Consider the following 21,078-nt stretch of genomic DNA (forward strand, 5'->3'; position numbering starts at 1 on the left):
TGTTTTCTGCTCGACACATAGATGGGACAAGTTAAGATCAAATGACTGATATTTATAAAGTATGATCTTGTAGGTAGCATACAGCAATGTTTCAGAGGAGTGTGCTTATTTGCTTTGTTTGTGGCAATCAAGTAAAGCACAAGTTTTAATGTTCTAAGAAAACTGATAAAAATTCATTAAAAAAGAACTTCAACAAAGCTGTTCATTACATCTTTATGTAATAAAGAACTTTTAAGGTTTAACCCCAACAGTTAAACAAAAACAATTAAATTCAATTTCTTCAAGGATTCTAATGATTCCAATTTTTTGTGATTCTCATGGTGTAGTGCTCATAATCTACTGGAAAAAGGTAAGTCTATCACCAGGAATATTACAGACCATACTACTGGACTTATTGAAAGGAGCTTATATTCAGTTTAAACGTTTACACTGGCCAAAAAGAAGGTCCATTTTTCACCAGGCAAACATCTCTTGACCCACACTTCCAAGTGTTTTCACATTTAGTGTTTTCACGTTATTTGATTCCCAGCAATTACTTCTCCCCAAACCTAAACCGCTTATTTTGAGAATTGGACAAATCACATCAAAGGGTATTAAAAAATTGGAAAATTGTTGGTCAAAATGTATTATACTGAAAGGCTACTACTACAATGTTTAAAAATAAAAAATTTTCTTTGTCAAAAATTTTGTGAACGGCTCTCATAAAATAAAACTATGATTCAGCTGATGTTGAATGTTGAAAACTAATAAGTGGGAACAAATAAGATTGAATCTTGCGAATCTTATTTGCAACTAATTTATATTACACAAAACAAATAAAACTTACTTTAAAATAAAATTTCTATAATCATCCACAGAATGATCAGGCTGAGCAGGATATGCAGTTTTGATGTCAGTTTCAAGTTTTTCAACAACAAATACTAAGTAATCAGTGATATCTGTCAATGAAATTATATCAAAATGAGTTTTTTCAGATGTTGGATGTTTATAGATATCATATTTCTTGATTGTGCAATGGACATATATGCTTAATACTTGACATATATCTCTAAAAAAATGTAATTCAACCTGAAAAAAATTAATTAAAATATAACAAGCCAAATTAAATTTCATAAATACGCAAGTATTTAAGCGTAAGTATTAAGCATTTTAATATTTTCTGTCATTCATGTGGTGACAGTACTTAAAACTAATATGTATTTAAAATTTAATTCACAAAATGTTAGTGTCTAAGGTTGCGCAAGGATTGCAAGCATTCTGTCGACAGTAAGAATTGTGGGTGTCGAGATGTATTTTTTAATTCATTGTATGGTTTAGTTTGGAGAGATAAATTCTCAAGGTACTTTCTCATATTGAGTTATATAAAATTGTTAAAAGGAGATCCCTCAATATAATTCTACCATAACATCCATATATGGTACAGGTTTTATACAAGTTTTATAGTGGAAGTAACAGTATGTCGGCGTTTCTATGTTGGAGGATATTGGATTCTGTCTGAGGCAGATTTCTGATGCTCATTATGTCGCTGTTAAAGCTTGTTATTGTTGGTCTTGATTTTTGGTTTGATAGGTTGTATTTTTAATATAGAGATCCCACTGAGGAACATTTAGAAAGTGGGGTAGGAGTTCTTGTCTTGTAACTCTCCTATAATGATAGGTGCTGATGTAAATACTAAGTCGTTTCTTTAGCATAGTGAAATCACATGACAGTGGTGAATTAGTTGAAGGCTTTGTTGTGAAGTATGGATTAGAAGCCTTAAATGTTTAATATCGGTGAGTTACCAATGTGTACTGGAATGGTAGATTAGAAGGAGGTTGTTTTCTGTAACAAATACTGATATTACCGATGGTAGGAGAATATTCCAGAAAGGTTCCTCAGTCAACGTTGGGAAATCATTTGCTGATTTCCCCTATCACTCTCTTCCTACAAGGTCGTATTAGCCTAACAAGCTGTCAATAAAACGTTACATTCCCGCTTGATTATCTCTGATAATACTCAAATACTGCCTAACGGTTTCGAGAGACATTTGTTTCCACCAAACCATTATGCTTGGTCTGTTGTTGACGACTGTTCTACTGATCATCGATTAATTATCTTGTTGGTTAGGTAGTTGCAAAATGCTTATTGCAATGTCCCTGTTCATCAGAGGTGCTTCCTGCACAGGAAGGCGGACTGGCCTAAATTTTTTAATTTTCTCTACTACTGTGTCTTAGACCAACGTCTGGATGATAAATAACTGGAAGATCTGGCAGAAAGACTTTCTCTGGCTTTTATCGAGCCGCCGCTGCCGCTGAGAATTCAATTCCTCATTGTTCAGGTCGAGAGAGAATTGCCCCTTGGTGAACTAGACAGTTGTTTTTGTGAAGAGAACTGCTCAGCGGGAAAGTGATCCTGAACGGAGAACGGTTTTGGTAGATGACTGTCAAAGACAGAGGTCTGAATGTTTCATTTGGTTAGGACATCAAAAAGGGATTCTTGGCCTACTTTTATTAGAGTCCTTGGACATCATAAGCATAAGAAAGAAATTCTTTTGTCGGCTCTCTCGACCCAGCAGGGTGTTGTTTCTAATAAAAGTGAGATTTAAATATTCTATTTAATGATTTATTGCCGGATTTGTTGTGACTAATGAAATCTGGTATAATCTGCGGGTCCGAAAGGAATTTTCTGCCTTTTGCTCTGAGTTTTATCTGTGGAAATTACAGAACTAGAGGTACGTCAAGTAATTTGCAGTTCTGATAGGAATAAAGCCCCGGGGGGTTTTGATGGAATCATGGTGGAGTTTGATGCTGTTATAGATGTATAGATAGAATAGACATCCAGGTGGCTAGGGGCCCGGCTAGTACTTCGCCAAGGAGTGATATTCAAGCTTCGCTAGCAGAGATATTCACTGTTAGGATGAGATGGATGTGTGGAGAACTCTGGGATGGAGCTGCAGTGTGGGAGGGTGTAGGCATTGACCTCACTCCCAAAATCGGACCAGAGCAGAGAGATACGGTACATTTTCATTACGGGATTGTTAACTCTATTAAATCTGTTTCTTGATTCTTAAGTGAATAAAGAATAAATTTAATTGTAGGATAAAATTTTCCTTTTTTATCAACACTTCTTTTGTTGGTATAAGGATTGTATTTTTGGTGTTTACAGACTCAATCAAGTAATAGTAATATAGTGTATAGCCTACTAATTGAAGTTAGATATAGGAAGAGCTTTCATGTGAAACTTTCGGTGTTAGAGGAAGGCGTGGGGCTCTTGCTTCCGCAAATCGGTTAGCGTGATAAACGTTGAGGATTCTAAGTTATGGTAGGCTGTTGTGGTTGGAAGATGCCAAATACAAAGGCAATAATATTTGTGTAAATACACTAATGGAATATCTGCTGAAGCATTTGCATCAGTGGAATCCTGACAAGAGGCCAAACTGATGACCCTATTTTGTTATCAAGTTTAAAGGGTATAATGTAGAACAGTAGCATGCAAATTAATTTGAACACAGGGAATTTTTTGTTAATTTCTATGTTGTGGCTACACTGCTTGACCACATCATTCTTTTAGTTTTCTGTGTAATGTGAGGTTATTGTTCTTGAAAATTTAAGCACTTGAAAATTATTTTCTTTCTGAGCATGCCACTATGACATGAAAAATAGCTTTGGAGTGTGGTGTTGACTAGAAAATGAATTCTATTTTATAACAATTTAAAGTAACTGGCTCCTTTTCACCAAGTAAAGGTAAATGTGGCCAAAAAAACTTACGGCTCAGGATTGGTTATTAGCGAGTAAAGTAAAGCTGATTCAGAATTATTTGCTGTGGAAAATACCAGTAATAATACTAGTAAGGTTACTTGTTGAATCGATGCCAAATCATGTATGTTAAGTGATTAAGAATAAAGAAGGACATTATTATTTATTAATATATATTACTATAATTACTAAATATTTAGTTCCATATTAAGTTATTTTATATTAAATAACAAAGCACTGGTAAAGACTAAACTGGTACACATGATAAGGACTAATTGTTACATGATTTACAAAAAGTTCCTACCTGTAGTTCTGATCGATCTCCTAAATCAGCTATCTGAGCATCTTCACTCACAGACTAGCTACTTCCTAGAAGCTAAGAAACATTTCATTTTTTAGACTATATCAAATTTTTTATTAAACTGGGAAAATGTTACACTGATGTTACTCTGATACAATTACTTTAATGAAAATTACCTAATATTTTACAAAATAACACATGACTTCATTCAACATGAGCCAAACATGCCTGGATACTATTTACTTTGGGACCCTTTACATCAAAAACACTGTTTGCTGAGTGCAGCTGTCAAATTCACCAGGCTAGTATATAGCATTATGTCCAAGGTTGAGGTGAATGAGGAGCTTAGATGTTGTAGTAGCCATCACTGGCCGGTTGGTTCACTATGGTTTCATTTATGGTTTTGTCCTTGTTTTAGGGCTTTGGAGTAGCCCTAAAACTTGGAGTAGTCTTGTCTGATATTAATTTGTGTAGATAACCTGACAGGCTAGTTTGGTGTGTAGTTTAAATACGGTCTAATTTCCTTTTTGAAATTTTTGTTTAAGACACAGTTTTGGCTTAGTGTTGATTTGGTTAATTTAGCAACAGTTCTGTCTACGTATAGTATAAATTGAACAAAAAACATTATTTTAAATTAATTAAGTTTTCATCAACTTAATTTACAAATAAAATCCTATAATTATAATTCATGTTTATACCTTCACAATGAAACTTAGCATTTCATTTATCACGTTTTCAGCTCGTTTGAATTCTAAAATGTTTTCACACGTTACTATTATGTGAATGAAAGCATCTGAAAATTAGATTAAACAATTATTAAACAGTTTGTGGATGAAAAAAGTTATTTTATTACAGTTTTATTGAAATGTTTCAATTTATCTTTTATTGCTGAACGTCATCATTACTTACAAATAATTTACTATTTAAATTTATTTTTATGCAGTGTTGCTGCTCTTTTATACATTAATAGCTTGTGTAATTATTTATACCCTAATATACATCTATTTAGATGCATCTTTTTTAAGCAAGAATATCTAATGTGCTTATGTTTAGACACAGCTTCACAAAGATTAATTTCAATTTAATCCATCAAAAATATAAAAATTATTATATTATTTTTACTACACATTCTTTCTCTGCTGAAGTGTTCAATAATGAAAGTAATGAAACCACAGATTTATTGTGGTTTTGTAAATTTATCAAATGTTTCATGTTTCATAAAAAATCTTTCATAAAAATAGAATGATAATTCTTACATTAAGTTCTTAACTTTACATGACTACAAATGTTTATATAGCTCAAAAATCCAGATTGTTACTTACTCCCCAATTAAATGTTGGGCATTTTTTGAAAAATGGTTTACTGTGGAAAAATTTAACCTTTTAATCTTACCCAGGACAGACCTATTCTATTGTTACTTTTAGAATACTTTAGTATGGATTTAAAAACTACAACAAATTGTAAAAGGAAAACCTTTTTGCAACTAAATTGAAATAAAAACTTTCTTTAATGCATTAGTAATACAATTCTTAATTAGAAACTGTTGAATTATTCTGATGTAGATACACCTTTGATTTAACTTTCATAATTCAATTTCAGCTGAAATGGAATTTTTATATAACTTTGCAATGTTTTTTGCGAGTTTAGTATCAGTTACAAATTAAGCTAAATACTTACTTCATAGAGAAACAATTTATTTATCATGTATACTAAATGACACGTATATAATATGACAAGTTTAGTCAATATTATTCTTTTCAAAAAAATTGCAATTCAGTCAGCTGTGGGAAAAGTTATGTTTAAATTTGATGTGGCGTATTGTACACGTTTCCACGTGTATTTATTTTTATCAACATATACTATGGCATTCTTTTTATTACATATGCATATTTATAAATCACTTGACAGATTTCAACAATTAGTTGTGATTAATGAATAAATGAATGTTCTGACTCATACAGAAATCTCTTCCTTTACATTTATAGCTCATTAATCGATATTTTCAAAATTTTTTATATTGTAGCTATCATATAGGCCAGGGGTGGCCAACAAGTCGATCGCGAGGGCAATTTTGGTCGATCGTCGATCGCTCGCATTGTCTGGGGTGAAATTCCGTGTACATGGACTTTGAAGCGATTGTAGAAGACAAAACTTTCTAGCGATAGTTTAATGCATTCTGGGAATTTGCCAAGGTAAATTCCTAGAATTCTGACAGCCTGACACTGTGATCACCGCCCACCCAGCACAATACATTTTGACTTGTGTTACACTTGTCACCAGAGGCAACGCGTGAACGCAACAGTTACGACTCGACTCATCGAAGAACACAGTCGGTTAGCTTGAATATTTGGTAGTGTCATACGGTAGCTTCTTTTCTTTTGTATTAATAGTATTATTATTAATCAATATTATTTATCCTCGGTGACCACGCTAAGTTTCAATTCTTCTTCTGTTTAAAATGTAAGTACCTTTTCTTTGTTTTAAATTAAATTGCTTTTCTTACCTATCTATTTACTTGATAAGTGAGCATTCTTGGCAACAAATCTCTAAACTGCGGTCATTACACTGAGAGAAAAATAAGGGACAGTATTACAAATATATTAGGAATAACAATAATTCTATTTAAATTAAGAAGTCAGTATTGTAAACCGTAATAAATATATTGTAACTTTAACATACTTCTTGTAAATTTGAATATATCTATATTACATTTTAATATACTTGTATTGCTGTCCCCGATCGTAATATGCAGTATTGTTATTATTTCATTCAATGTAATGGAGATAATTGCCGCAGTTCATGAGTTTTTGAACTTACTAGAAAAATTTTTAATTCAATATTTATTCTTTAAACTGTCATATTTCTTTGCATTCTTGTATACCCATGGACATGAATAGTAAACCGAAAAAATCTGAAACTTATCACTTCAATGAAGAATGGGAACTCTATTACATTTTTACAATGGTGAATGGTAAATGTTGTTTAATATGCCTTACCTCGGTAACCATTGCTAAAAGGAGTAATCTGGAGAGACATTTTTTAGCTTTACATAACAAGTATCAAACAGATTATCCACCAAATTCTGAACTGAGAAAACAAAGTTAGGGATCTTAAAACTCAATTAACAAATCAACAAAGCGTTTTTAAAAAGCCAAGGTTGAAGACACAAGCAGCAACTACTGCATGAACAAGAGTGAAATTGTTGCTGCAATTCAAGATCTACAATTGTCTCGAAACACAGTGATGCGACGAATTGAAAGGATGAGTGGGGATGTAAAAGAGCAGTTTTTAATGATAATAGATGTACTTGTTTTTCCCTTCAGTGTGATGAATCGACAGATATGATTTGAAAGTACCACTTTTTAAATTAGTCTCAATAACAACGGATGGCGCAACTGCAATGATAGGTTGCAGAAATAGATTTACAGCGCTATGTCAAAAAGAAGATGAATTCCCAGCCTTTTTGAGGTATCACTGCATAATTCACCAGCAAGTGTTAGCTAGCAAGAGACTAAACACAAAAGAGGTAATGAACATAGCATTTAAAATTGTTATTTCAATTCGAGGAAGTTCCCTCAAACGGCGTCTCTTCCAACTGCAGCTCGATGAAGGCCAACCTGAATTATTATTACTACATACCGATGTCAGATGGCTAAGCAGAGGTAAAATTCTGCAGCGATTTCGTGATTTATTGTCTGAAATTATAGAATTTCTTCACGAACAAGATGGAAACTGTGAAAATTTAAATGATGAAACTTGGCTTAGTGATTTAGCATTTATTACAGATTTTACTTCAATATTAAGTCATTTAAATTTTTAATTACAAGGTAAAAATAAAACAGTAATTGATATGATCAGCTGCATAGACGCATATGAAACTATATTTATTTTGCTAATAGAAGATCTGCAACAAAATAATCTGAATCATTTTCCAAATATGGCAGACAACCTACAAAAACAAAAATATTAATAATAAGATCGACAAATACGTCGCGGAAATCCAAAAAGTAATTGAAGATTTTGAGGTAAGATTCCAGGATTTTGAAAAAATTAAAGAAATTGTGGAATTTATATCTTAAGTGTGAAACGTTTTAGCAAAAAAATTTCAGACATATTTCAAAGGGCATTAGAAAATGAAATTATAATTTTACAAACTGAATCTTTCAAGCCAGAAAATTCGAAGAAGATTTTTGGAAATATGTCAACCGAGAATAATATCCCAGTATCACCAAATGGAACGAATATATCTATTCTTGTTTCGGACCTACATACCTATGCGAATCGGCATTTTCATACTTGAAGCTAACGAAGACTAAACAACGTTCTGTCCTAACTGATTCCCATGCTGAAGACTCATTATTATTATCTTTGTCAGGATATACACCTAATTATGATTCCTTGGTTAGAGACATACAAACTCAGTCTTCCCATTAATGTTAAGGCAACAAAGTATATTCTAAATCTGTCTAATCTGTAGCTACTTTGAATTAATAAATATCGTTAATAATTTACCATGTTCTTTTAATTCCCCTGGGCCTGAGGTTTTGGCCCTTTAAATAATTATTGTTGTTGTTTTTTACGTAGATAGATAACTATATTTCAGTACGAGGTGTACTCGGCGAGCTATTGATATATTAAGTCATATTATTCTTTCATTATAAATTTTCCTGGTCCAAAAAAACGCGAAAGTGAAATACTGAAATCAAATTATTAATCATACTGTGCATTTTTATAACAACTTTTTCAAATTTATGAACAAATAGTACAACTTAAACATGGCAGTTGATAAAAAAATTAAATTGCATTAAGTTAGTAAAAATATATCTTGAAAAAGTGTCGGAAAATCGAATTTTTTAGGTACCGCATGTACGGAATGCTGCTATCAAAAGTTGGGTCTGGGAAATTTATTTTCTTCATGAGCCTATATCTCGAAAACTTAATAAGCGATTTAAAAAATAATATATTTTACTTATCTACCCATACCCTCGCTGGAATGCACAACCTTATACTGAAACACAAGTGTATAAACATAGTATGTATTTTACACCCCTTCTTCCCCCTTAGACTACTCTTATGACAACAAGTCGATCGCGACACACACTTTCCGAATGCGTCGAAAAGTTTACACAATCATTATTAATTTTTCAACTGAATGTGAGGACTGCAAACCGCATTACTGGGTATATTGTTCTTTAAAATTTGTTTAATCCATTTATGCCGTATATTTAATTTCGTTTTTAATTTATTAAAGTGCCCATAAAAAAAAGAAAACAAATTAAGAATGGGGAGAGGTTAACTGTAGCTAATGTTATGTTTATGATTATTTCCTAAAAACAAATCCTTAGGGCAGTATTAATTCCGTAGTTGAAAAATTTGTATAAAAGTTTTTTATACAAAAAAAATTTGGGCTACTATGTATAAAATTTTAAACGAAAAAGGTAATCTCACACCGCGATAAACAAGGAAAAAATTGTTTATAAAACTAGCCATAAAGTTAAGTACAATGACTGTAATGAGTGCCGTAAGGGCATTTCACGAAAAACCAACCACCTACCTCCGCTATTTCACAAGTTCTACTGTAGTAAATAATGGCAGTAATTTTCCAAACTTCAGTTTAAAGTTATGGCAGTACTTCCCGAAGGAAGCGTGTTATCGTTATGGATAATCCTCCCATATAACTCAAGTAAGAAAGAAACGATTCCCACTACTGCATTAAAGAAGAATTACATTAAGGATTGGCTTACATCAAAAGAAGTGGGTTATCCGGAAGACTTTCTGAAAAACATAACTTCAAAAAAAATTAATTTCAGATTCGTGTCATTGACGAAACGGCAAGAGAAAAACTTATCGTTCTTCGTATACCACCACAACACTGCGAACGATGAGGAACCTTAAAGTCAGGACGAAGATAATACAGAGTGCTCACGCATTATGCCATTACAATAAAAGTTTGGTGGACAGTGAATATTTAGGATAATTAGAGTAACATTTTTACTTAACTATAATTAATAGGCTTACAGGCCTATTAATTATTATTTAAATTAGTACTTTTCCAGTGAATGTATATTTTTTGTCAATGTATCATCTTTCGCCGCATTGTACAGAGTCTTGACGAATCGTCATGTCTAATACAATACGTCATCACACGCAACGGACTGGCCCGGCTCGGCATCGATCAAATACGGAGATTTACAAATTAGTCTTCAAATATCGATAGGAGGACACTTTTCGAGGGAGGGCATAACTTACAAAAAAAGGACTGTCCTTACTAAAGAAGGTCACCTTATTATAAACTAACACTACTTTTCAACATATCAGCGATTAGGTATCTTTCTGTGAGCTTTCTTGTTACAATAATAAAGAATTGTTCACCTCTGTGTCAGCCATTCTTGATTACTCTGTGCCACGTAAAATATCTATAGGAGCAAACAAAAAAATCTGATAATGCGAGATCAGCACTGTAAAGTGGATGTAGCAAACCTTGCTACCAGACATTTGGTTAGCTCTCTGCTTTGAGCGGGTACAGGGCATACAAAACTGTATGCAAAAGAATTATCTTTAGAAATAGATCCACCATGTTTCCTACGTAATGTAGATTTTACTTGTTTCTACTACACCACAATAGTATTCACTGCTGACTGTATATTGTTCTTCCAAATAATCACGATAAATTTAGTCCAACTCTGTCGGCCACTTTACCATAACTCTAGGTTTTTAATTTTTCCTGGCATTTTTTACAATCTAAAAAAGCATCAAAAACAATGTACAAATGTGAATCCGGTTGTCTTTGTAGTTGAAATGACTGTCTTGGAAACCCACCTTGAACACGTTTAGCGGTAAGCCAACTTATCATGGATAATAAACCACATTGTAGTGTCGATATTCGCACTACAAATTTCTGCAATTTCTGTCTCGCGAGTAAGATCATTAATATGATTTTGCAAATCGTCAAACTTCCACCAGGTCTTCCGCTACGATGAAATTTGTTCTAAATTTTGATTTAAACTGTTCGACCCACTTATACAAATTTGCACAGTTAAAAGACTTTTTAACATCCGCGAGTGAATTTCGACCAGTTTTTCATCTTCAAAATATAAAAAATCTTATCAAGCAATCTGATCTCTACGGTATACTATTCAAGCGTAGCCGAAATCTTATCATAAACATAAGAGATTATTACAGTGTAAAAACACATGTTGCCTTCTTCCCCCCGGACAGTCCGGTTTCTCGAATAATGATTCAGTAATTGGTTCATTTGTCCGGTTTTCTTCAAAATTGAAAATTTACAAAAACGGTTTTATGAGATTTGATCATGCTATTGTTCATGCTCTCATAGATTTTAAACAGACATGGGGTGAAATTGCTGAATATATTTTTAATATTATTTGATTGACAATTAACCATGCAGAATTAGATATTAAAAACATCGCCTCATTCACAGCCGATAACACTGATAAACATAATTTTTGTTTCCTAACATGTGATTCATGATTTTAATCTGTTTTTTGATGCTGAAAACAAATATAAACTCAGAATTTATCTTTCACCCACAATTTTTGAAAATTTTTTTAATTTTAATTAAGGAATTTCTTATTTTTTCAGCGTATATTTAGCGTTTTAAACTCCTATATTGTATTTTGTTCGCTCATTTTTTATTGTTTAACTTTTATTCCAGTTCCTGAGCCACCTCTGAATGCATGTTTAAATTTATCATAAAATCAAGCGGAACTGTTAGATAAAGACTGCAAGGTTGGAATTTACTTCAAAAAATATAAAAATTTTAGGCTTTCGAAGCTGACAAAAAGAATTTTCTCAGTACTTTATTGATGAAAATAATCTACACAACGGTAACAAATATCCTTCGATACCAATCGCTTATAGTATTAATTTGAAAGAGACATACGATCTGATTAATGGCTTTCTTAAAAAAAAAATTAAAAAACATAGCTGGAACATATGTGGTGATTTGAAAGTTATAGCTATTTTGTTAGGCATGCAGTTAGGCTATAATAAGTACATGCGTTTTCTTTGCGAATGGGACAGCCAATCTAGGGCTAAACATTATGTTACCAAAGAGTGGAAGAAATGAGACAACTTAACTCCAAATGGGAAAAATATTATTCATGAGCTCTTAGTTGAACCCAAAAAAATAATTTTACCCCTCACCATATCAAGCTAGGACTAATGAAAAATTTTGTAAAAGCAATGAAGGATAGTCGCGGATTTTTGTACATCAGGCAGAAACTTCCGAATGAAGGAAACATTAAAGAAGGAATATTTGTTGGTCCTCAAATAAGAGAGTTGGTCAACGATGATGTATTTAACACTATGTTAAATAATGTAGAAAGTGCACCTTGGGCTTCATTTAAAGAAGTTTGCAACAATTTTCTCAGCAAACAGAAATCCGACAATTACCACGATATTGTTAATCAACTTCTTACTTCATACAGAGCTGTGGGAGGATGAATTATGTATTTGAAAATACATTTCCTCCACTCACATCTGGATTTTTTCCCGGACAACCTTGGAGACTAAGTGAACGTTTCCACCAAGACATTTCGGTGATGGAAAGCCGCCATAAAGGGAATAGAATTGTAACATGTTGGCCGATTACTATTTGACATTAATTCAGGATGTGCCTGAGGCTATTTATAAAAGAAAAGTATCAGCGAAATCATTCTAACACAGGTAATGCAAAATAATTTTTTACAGATTTTAACTATAATTTTTTTGAATCGTAATTTATTTAAAACAGAGGATGATAGAAAAATTTTATTTACAGATCTGTAATGTACGCAAAAAAGCAATTCAAAGAATGGTACCACACTTAGAGAAACATTAAAAATTTTTTTTTGTCTAATGCACCCATTAACTTTTGATGCAATTTTTCAGTTTTTACAAAATTACAAGTAAATAACAAAATAGATAATTGTAATTTTCATAATTTTCATAACAGTGCTAAATAGTCATTAAAAAAAATGAAATACGATGCGGCAGAAAATTGATGTAATTTTTGTGTTTTCATGTCCTCCACTTGAAGCTCAATTCGATTAAATATTCGTTTTCATAATTCTAATATTGTAAATTAGTATCAAATTAAGTGATAATTTTCTCACAATAATAAACCTAATAATTATGACAAAATTACATCAGTTTTCTGCCATAACTCACCTATTTGTTAACAGATTTAAAAAAATAAAACGTTATTTTGTTCAAAATAAAAAGCTTAATATTTTATCAAAAACATACATTTTGATAAAATTAATATTTACGGAGATAACAGATTGAAAAATAAACGTGGCCACAATTTTGTAATTTGCGGCCTGATTTTTTGCTAATTTTAAAACTTTATTACCAAGGTGCTGACCAATGTGATTCGTCTGTCCGAACTTACACATTTTTACATAAATTTTAAAAAAATTGTAAGTTTTTTGACATACTTTTTTGTTAAAAATATGTCGGACAGTGGGAGAATGAAGGAGAAATTGCCATTTTTCCTCAGGATATTTTTTGTTTAATTTTACAAGTAGAATCCAAAAAAAATATAGTCAGCCCACCACTTTAGAAACACTGTTTAGTTTTTCCATTATTATTTGTCTCTTATGAACAACCACTGTAATTTTACACTGTATGTAATTGATTTAATTATTTTAATATGAAAATTGTTATTAGTAAATGCAAAAATCTAGCCATATTTTGAATTATATTTAGATTGTATAAATGGAACCAGCACTTGAAATTATCAGCACATGTAGGAAGAAATGTGGGATGAAAAAATTTGTCTGTTAAACCAAACCAAATATTCTGCTCAGACCACTTTATTTTGTAAATGCAATTTCAGAATACAACCTTTATTTCCAGATATAGAGTTATGTCCAAAGTAGAAAAAATTGAAAAATATAACAAAAATTCATATACCTGAAAGATAACCGTGACATTTTTTGTTTATAAAATAATTTGTCCTTACTAATATTTCTTTTAACCGTATTGGTGTGAAAGAATCCTGTAAAAATTAAAAAAAAAAAAAATTAATTAATAAATGAAGTACTATCCAAACAAAAATTCATTAAATTTAACAATTCATACATACATTATTTGAAAATTTTAAATTAAGATAAAAAAAATATATATATATATAATTTGAATTTTTTTTTAAATATTAAGATTTTTTTTTTAAATATTTTTTTTTCAACTATTAAGATTTGTTAAAATTGTAAATGAAATAAAAACAGCATTAATATGCAGGTAGTTCTAAAGTCAGAATATATTTTACTAATCTATTCCAGGATATTATACTTATACAAGAGTAAAATAAGACTGAATAAAAAATGTTAAATTAAAATAAAACTTAAAACATCAATAGAAATATAGAAAAGATAAATAAGCAACCTTTGTATTTTTCATCCATTTTGAACCATATTGTAAATGTCACAGCTGTTATACAAGAAGCTGAAAATTTAACATGACTGACTACAGTAATAATTACAAATAAGCTCATTATTTATCTTTAACTAAAAATAAGAACTAAAAATATTTTGAAGAAAGCTGAACATTCAGTAGGGAACTCCTGTTGTCAAAGTTATTCATTATTATTCGCTTTACTAATCCTCTTACTCAGGACAAAGTCAACAAGGAACAGACTCAAAATAACTCTTATCATAAACTTGCTTCATGTCATTGTATAGGACATAGATCATGCCTCAAACAGGTGATGACATCAGGAGGAAGTGAACTGTAAAAGTTGCACAAGGACCATAAGCACTCTGTTCATAATAAGGAATGTGGTTGTTATTTATGAACTACTGAGATGTATTTATTGGAATACAATGGTTAATTATGGAATAAATATAGTGGTTGTTGGTTTAGTTAATTAAATGCTCAAGAGTGTCTCACGTTGATTAGATGAAGTTGAGGAGTTTAGAAATTGTTCTTCTGCAAAACTTGTTAAGGGTGGTCTGTCAAGTTTTGATTACTGGAAAAGTTTTATACTGCATCTGTCAATATGTCTATGAATCTGTGTAGGGTCTTAGATAATAGACTGTTTTCTTAGAGCAGGTTCTGATACTCACAATACCATCATCAATCTTGTCAATGGTCTTTGTCAATTTCTTTGTCGCTTGTTCATATTTTCAGTACAGGGATGCTGCTGAGGAATATTTGAAAAGATGGAATGGAGAATATCCATCCCTATTGCATTAGGTACTGACGCAAATGCAAATCACTTCTATGGCATAGTGGGAAGTCACAGATAGTGGTAAATGAATAAGTTTCATTGCGAAATATTGTCTGGAGGTTTTTAATGTTCCTGGTGAATTAGCTACTATTTTTAAATAATGATAGATTGTATGAATATGTTTAGTGGAATTAACATTGGATATAACTTTATTGGAAGGAATTTTCTGGTAGAATTCATGTCTGGTGACGATTACTCTATCATCAGCTAATTGTTTTTAAATAAGTTGCATGCTGTCTATAGGTGCAAGGTTCCTGTTCAGGGACACTTCCTGCAAAGTACAGAGTGAACTGATCTGGACTAAGTTTGTTAATATACTTTCTGTTAGACTCTGTGCCTTAACCCACTGGGTTGATCTAGTGGTTAACACGTCTTCCCGAATCAGTTGATTTGGAAGTCGAGAGTTCCAATGTACAAGTCCTGATAAAGTCAGTTATTTTTACACGGATTTGAATACTAGATCACGGATACAGTGTTCATTGGTGGTTGGGTTTCAATTACCACACATCTCAGGAATGGTCAAACTGACTGTACAAGACTACACTTCACTTACACCATTATTCATCCTCTGCAGTATTATCTGAACGGTAATTACAAGAGGCTAAACAGGAAAAAGAAAGACTCTGTGCCTTAGACCAAAGTCTGACAGTAAAATTTTCTCTGGCTTTTTTTGATGCCAGTCAATGGAACTACTCAATGTGAGGGTGACTCTGACTATTAAGTGGTATTAATTACAGACTATAGTAGGCAGAGGTCTGATTACTTTCATGAAGTTAAAACATCTAAAAGAGAATCTTGCCTTCCTTTGTTAGAGAACAAGGAAATTAATAAACCCATGGAGTGTAGTCTTAGGCATAAGTGTAAGAAAGACATTTACGGCTTTCTCGACCCAAGAAGGTGTATATTTGATAATGCTGAAATTTTTTAATATATTGTTGAATAATCTTTTGCCGGATGATTTACATACATCAGATAATTTAGAGTTCTGGTAGGAATAAAGCCCCAGGTTCTGATGGAATCACGATGTAACTCCTTGTCTGTTGTGTTGGAATTTGTGTTAGTTTGATCAGGATTTTTACTAGAATGCTATTTGCTGGTTATTTCCCTGTTTGTACTTGGATACAAAGTCCAAGTACAAGTTCCCTGTACATGGAAGCTCATGTATCGATGGCAGGACATTAATTAGGTACATCCTGCTTCAGAAGTATATACAGAAGGTGTTATTCCTTGATGAGAATCTGTGATTCTAGGAGCACTTTCAACACTTATCTCACATTAATTTAATACCTTGTTACATCTCTATATATGCCAATTATTATTGTGATTTGAACTGTTCAAGTCTTATTATATTCTTCTAATAAATAAATCAATAATCTTAAACAACACTTAATTAAAATGGAATATCTTCTATGCAAACACATAACGTTTAATATGTATAAACTTTAGAAATTAAATTTAACATTGATTATATATTCAAAATTTTTATTTCATAATACAAATCAGACTACAGATCTGTAGCTGTTTACCTTCATCTGATATATTATTTTCTTTTTGTTTGACAAATTATCTGTAAAAATACCAATTTATTCTACCTCTGAGTTGGTTGTAACAATAAATTTTTGCCTTATTTGATAAGATGAAAGATTGGAGAGGAGTGTAATATAGTTGCTGGCTTACTTGTTCCTTGCCCTGCAGAGGATGGCTGGAACTAGAGTAGCAACATGGATGACTAGGAGCACACTTGGATCATTTACTTGACCAAGATAGGTGTTTTGGCATTGAGAGATTAACAAGGTATTAAATTAATGTGAGAAATCTGATTATTTCAATTTTTTGTTTAATTATTAATGAAAGATTGGTTAAAAGAGCTTTTAACAAAATAATTTAAAATCACACCTTCCATAACATAGATTCAAGAAAGAAATTTTATTAATATATGACCAAAATTAAAATCATTATGTAATGTTAAATACTTACATAGTTAAATTGATGCGATTGTATCATTCCACATCCACCTCTCATATTACAATATCTGACTTTAATCATTCTTGAAATTGGAATTATATTTAAAATCCTTGGCCAGTTACAATAAAAAAAAAATATATCTAACAACCACAAAAAAAGATTAAAATTAGTTTTCTTGTTATCTAAACACTTTCAAATTTAACAAATCACTAACATTAATTGCTATTTATTGAATGTAATATTAACACGCATGTCATAAATACAATACTTGCTAAACAAAACATTCAGTCCCTAATTACATAGCCAGTGTTAACAGCATCTTATACAAGATTATTTTGAAAACTAGAGAAGCTGTATGAATTATAGTTTTATTAATTTTACCACAAATACAAACAAAATTCCTTACAAATAAATGCAATTTTTTTGACAAAATTCGTGATCAAATCTCTTACTTGAATAATATTCAAGTATCACATCCATTTGGGTACAGCGTTCAAACTGAGCAAGGACAAAGAGAAGAACTGATCTGTAAATAGTTTTTATAAATATCTCTACATGTTAACCAGATTGCAAATTTAAGCTTTAGTACTAAGTGGACCAAAATAAAATTTCTCTTATTCATTCAGCTTTTGGAAAGAAAAATTTTAATAATGAAATGAAATAGTAACTGCTGTGAATAAAATAAAAAATAAAATAAAAAAATAAATAAAATAAAATAAAAGAATAGAAATAAAGAATAGAAATAAAAAATAAAAAAGATTTGGAAAGTAACCTTCGTTTGGCTGTAAATAAAAAACCTCCATAGAAAAGAATATTTTAATATATGCAACTTAAAACTAGGCTTTTAACTATTTTTCAGCATAGTTGCCATTTAAATTCAAGCATTTGTCATAGCATTTCACTAATTTACAAATACCGTTTTCAAAAAATTCAGCCACCTTGGTACCGAGCCAACCTTACATGGCATTTTGAAGTTCATCATCGTCGTCATCAGAGGGCTGCAACGCAAGCCATTTCTTCATGCGAGTGAAGAGATTAAAATCACTTGGCACCAAGTCCAAACTGTAAAGGGGATAATCAAAAATGTTCCATTGGAATTGATTCAAAAGTACTGTGAGGACAAGAATTGTCATGCAAAAAAACAACACCGAATGAAGTATACTGCGACGCTTGTTCTGAATTATATATATTACATTGAAATCTGATGTGTTTAATACTAACAATACATGCAAGGATAGTAAAATATATACTGGAATTTTTAACATTTATTTGTACAGAATAAAATACAGAACATTAGTTGCTGTTCTCCTTGAGGTTCTACACATTTTTCTTATTTTGTGAGTAGCTTGTATACACCTTCATAAAAAGTTTGAGAACATATCATAAACCAATAGCGCACAAACCCTTCTTTCATTGTTACTCTGGAATTGATATCCTTCCAATGCCTCCTTCATTGGCCAAAACAAAAATAAATTATAAGGGGATAAAATCTAGACTGTGTGGAAGTTCCTAGTAAATTTTATCAGTTTATTCCATTGCTAACATCTGTCTGAGGCCTGGCATTGTCATGAAGGAGAATCATATCTCTGATTGGTTGACAGCTCCTTTTTTATTCTTGAAATTACCTTTCACTTTATCAAAGACCTGGCAGTATTGTACAGCATTCACATTGTCATGTTCATGAGATGCCTTTCCAGTCTCAAAAGAGGGTTGCAAAGAAGTTCCCAGCTGATAGACAAGCTTTCACCTTTACAGACATGGCTCTTCACTCCACAATACATGAATTTCAGTACAGGAATGTAGTAATGGATCTATTTCTCACTAAGTGATTATTCTAATAAAATAAATAATGTCCTTTGTATTGAAACTGATTTATGGCCCTTTTGTAAATTCCTCTCAAGCCTGTTTCTGATATTGTCAATAGTCTTTGAACCCTTCTATCTACAGAATGAACACCCGCTTCTGAAGCAATTTCATCGACTGTAAGGATCCAATCAGTCATACTTGTCCTTGAACATTTACCCCTACTGGGACTCATTTTCTACAAAATACAAAAATTACACCATTACTTTTGCTAACCTCCCCATATGGGAGTAAATTAAGGGTGCAGGGTTTACCACATAATTTGATTAAAGTATGACAAAAGTATAAAGCAAGTTTTTAAAAATTTTGACAAATTTTAATTATTAATTATAACAATTATAATTACTTAATTTAAATTTGTTTTTTATAGTTTCTTTAAAAATCAATATTGGATCTGTTATTACCTTCCAGTCTCACTAAACCTAAAAATCTTATAACTGCAGAAGTTGCAGAAGTGACATGGGCCAGATGCATTGTTTTAAAGTTGGCAAGAAATTGATTTCACTTTTCACAGTCTGTGGTCAACAACTTTTGAATCACTTTCACTTCATGGGATGAGAGCGAGCTTCTTACGAACTGCCTGCTGAAACACTGATCTTTTTCTGTCTAACTTCGCATGAATTTGTCTGGACTACAATTCCATAGCAGTTGATAAATCTGCAGTTTTTCTTCAAGTACTGATGTCTGTGGTCCACCACTTTGCTGATAGTCCTTTATCAATCCCATCTCCCTAAATTTCTCTAATACTGCTCTTACACTATGTCAAATAGGAACCAATATTCCTGGAAAACTTAACTGAAAACTGGTCTTTCACTATTTGTGTTTATTCACAATGTTCACAGAAATTTGCCCTAGGACAGCTTATGAAGGAAATCCTGAAGATTTCCCGATGGCGACTCCAGAATCAGTAGCATATATTAATTTTTTAAATCTTTGTTTGTAATTTTTGACTGTAATTGGTGTTGTGTTTTGGTGTCATAAGCTAAATAAATAACAAAAGATGCATTATCAAGAAATATTCGTTTGTCTCAATCTTTCAAAGGTGATGAACACATAACGAACAACAAACAATCAGACACACCTTTTCATCTCAAGGTGAAAAGCCTGACTGGTAGCCTGACTGGCTTGCAGATGGAAACTGCAAATAATACAGGATTATTAACCTTTGCAGAAAACATTTCTCCCTTCACTCAGAATACAATTCCTCAACATATGTTATTTATTTAGGTATTTAGTTTCTTTTCAAACTCATTGTATTAGTAATATAATCCCCACATTTATCATTCATTTAGATTTTTTTTTCAAGGATGTGAATTAGAAATAAACCTTATTTTGATATCTCTCTCAGTGGTGATATACCCTCAGATATACTCTCAGTGGTGTAAAGGGAATAGTTGTAGATTAGTTCCTTTTGTGCACATTTTCTAAGAAAATAATGCTGCAGTTTATTTCTATATTTTGGATTTAATGATGTGATGTACCGTGACGCATAACAGTATATCATTAATCTCATAACATCATTTTTTGTCTACAATGAAAGAAATAACAGTCATGTTTATCCTTTCACAAGCTTACATTTCAATTTGCTTGACATGATGAGCACCACTTTCATACCTAAGAAATGGATTGACAGAGATATAAATGTTATTCATGGCGTGTTTGCTTCTCCAAGAGATTTCTTCAGGGCATTAGATCTTGATATTGACTTCCTTTTTATTTGTTTTACATCCTTTATCCAGCCTGCTTTGTTAACTGTTAATTCCAAATTATACCATGCTTTCATATTTTGGTATTTAAGTAAGTGCAGCATTTTAGGTAGACCTATGAGAAATACTGATAGAAGCACCAAGCAGGGATTAACTTTGAAAATGGCAAAGCCTCCAAAGTAAATGCAATATTGGATGAATAAAAAAAAAGTGGGTAGATTTTTGTAGAGAGCTGCACAGTTAGAATAGTATAAAGAATGGATAGAAATTCCATCT

General features: G+C 31.7%; 1 protein-coding gene across 1 annotated transcript in view; it reads right to left on the minus strand.

Moving 5' to 3' along the window:
- Positions 1-21,078, minus strand: part of LOC142327952 (uncharacterized) — a 77,749-nt gene that overhangs the window by 39,359 nt on the left and 17,312 nt on the right. The window contains exons 5-8 of the mRNA XM_075371372.1: positions 17,246-17,373; positions 13,954-14,038; positions 4,734-4,828; positions 827-1,068 (exon numbers count right to left, since the gene is read on the minus strand). Coding sequence (XP_075227487.1) covers positions 827-1,068; positions 4,734-4,828; positions 13,954-14,038; positions 17,246-17,373 — 550 coding nt within the window. The remainder of the gene's footprint in view (positions 1-826; positions 1,069-4,733; positions 4,829-13,953; positions 14,039-17,245; positions 17,374-21,078) is intronic.

This window comes from Lycorma delicatula, chromosome 7, assembly GCF_047948215.1.
Source record: "Lycorma delicatula isolate Av1 chromosome 7, ASM4794821v1, whole genome shotgun sequence".
Lineage (NCBI taxonomy): Eukaryota > Metazoa > Arthropoda > Insecta > Hemiptera > Fulgoridae > Lycorma > Lycorma delicatula.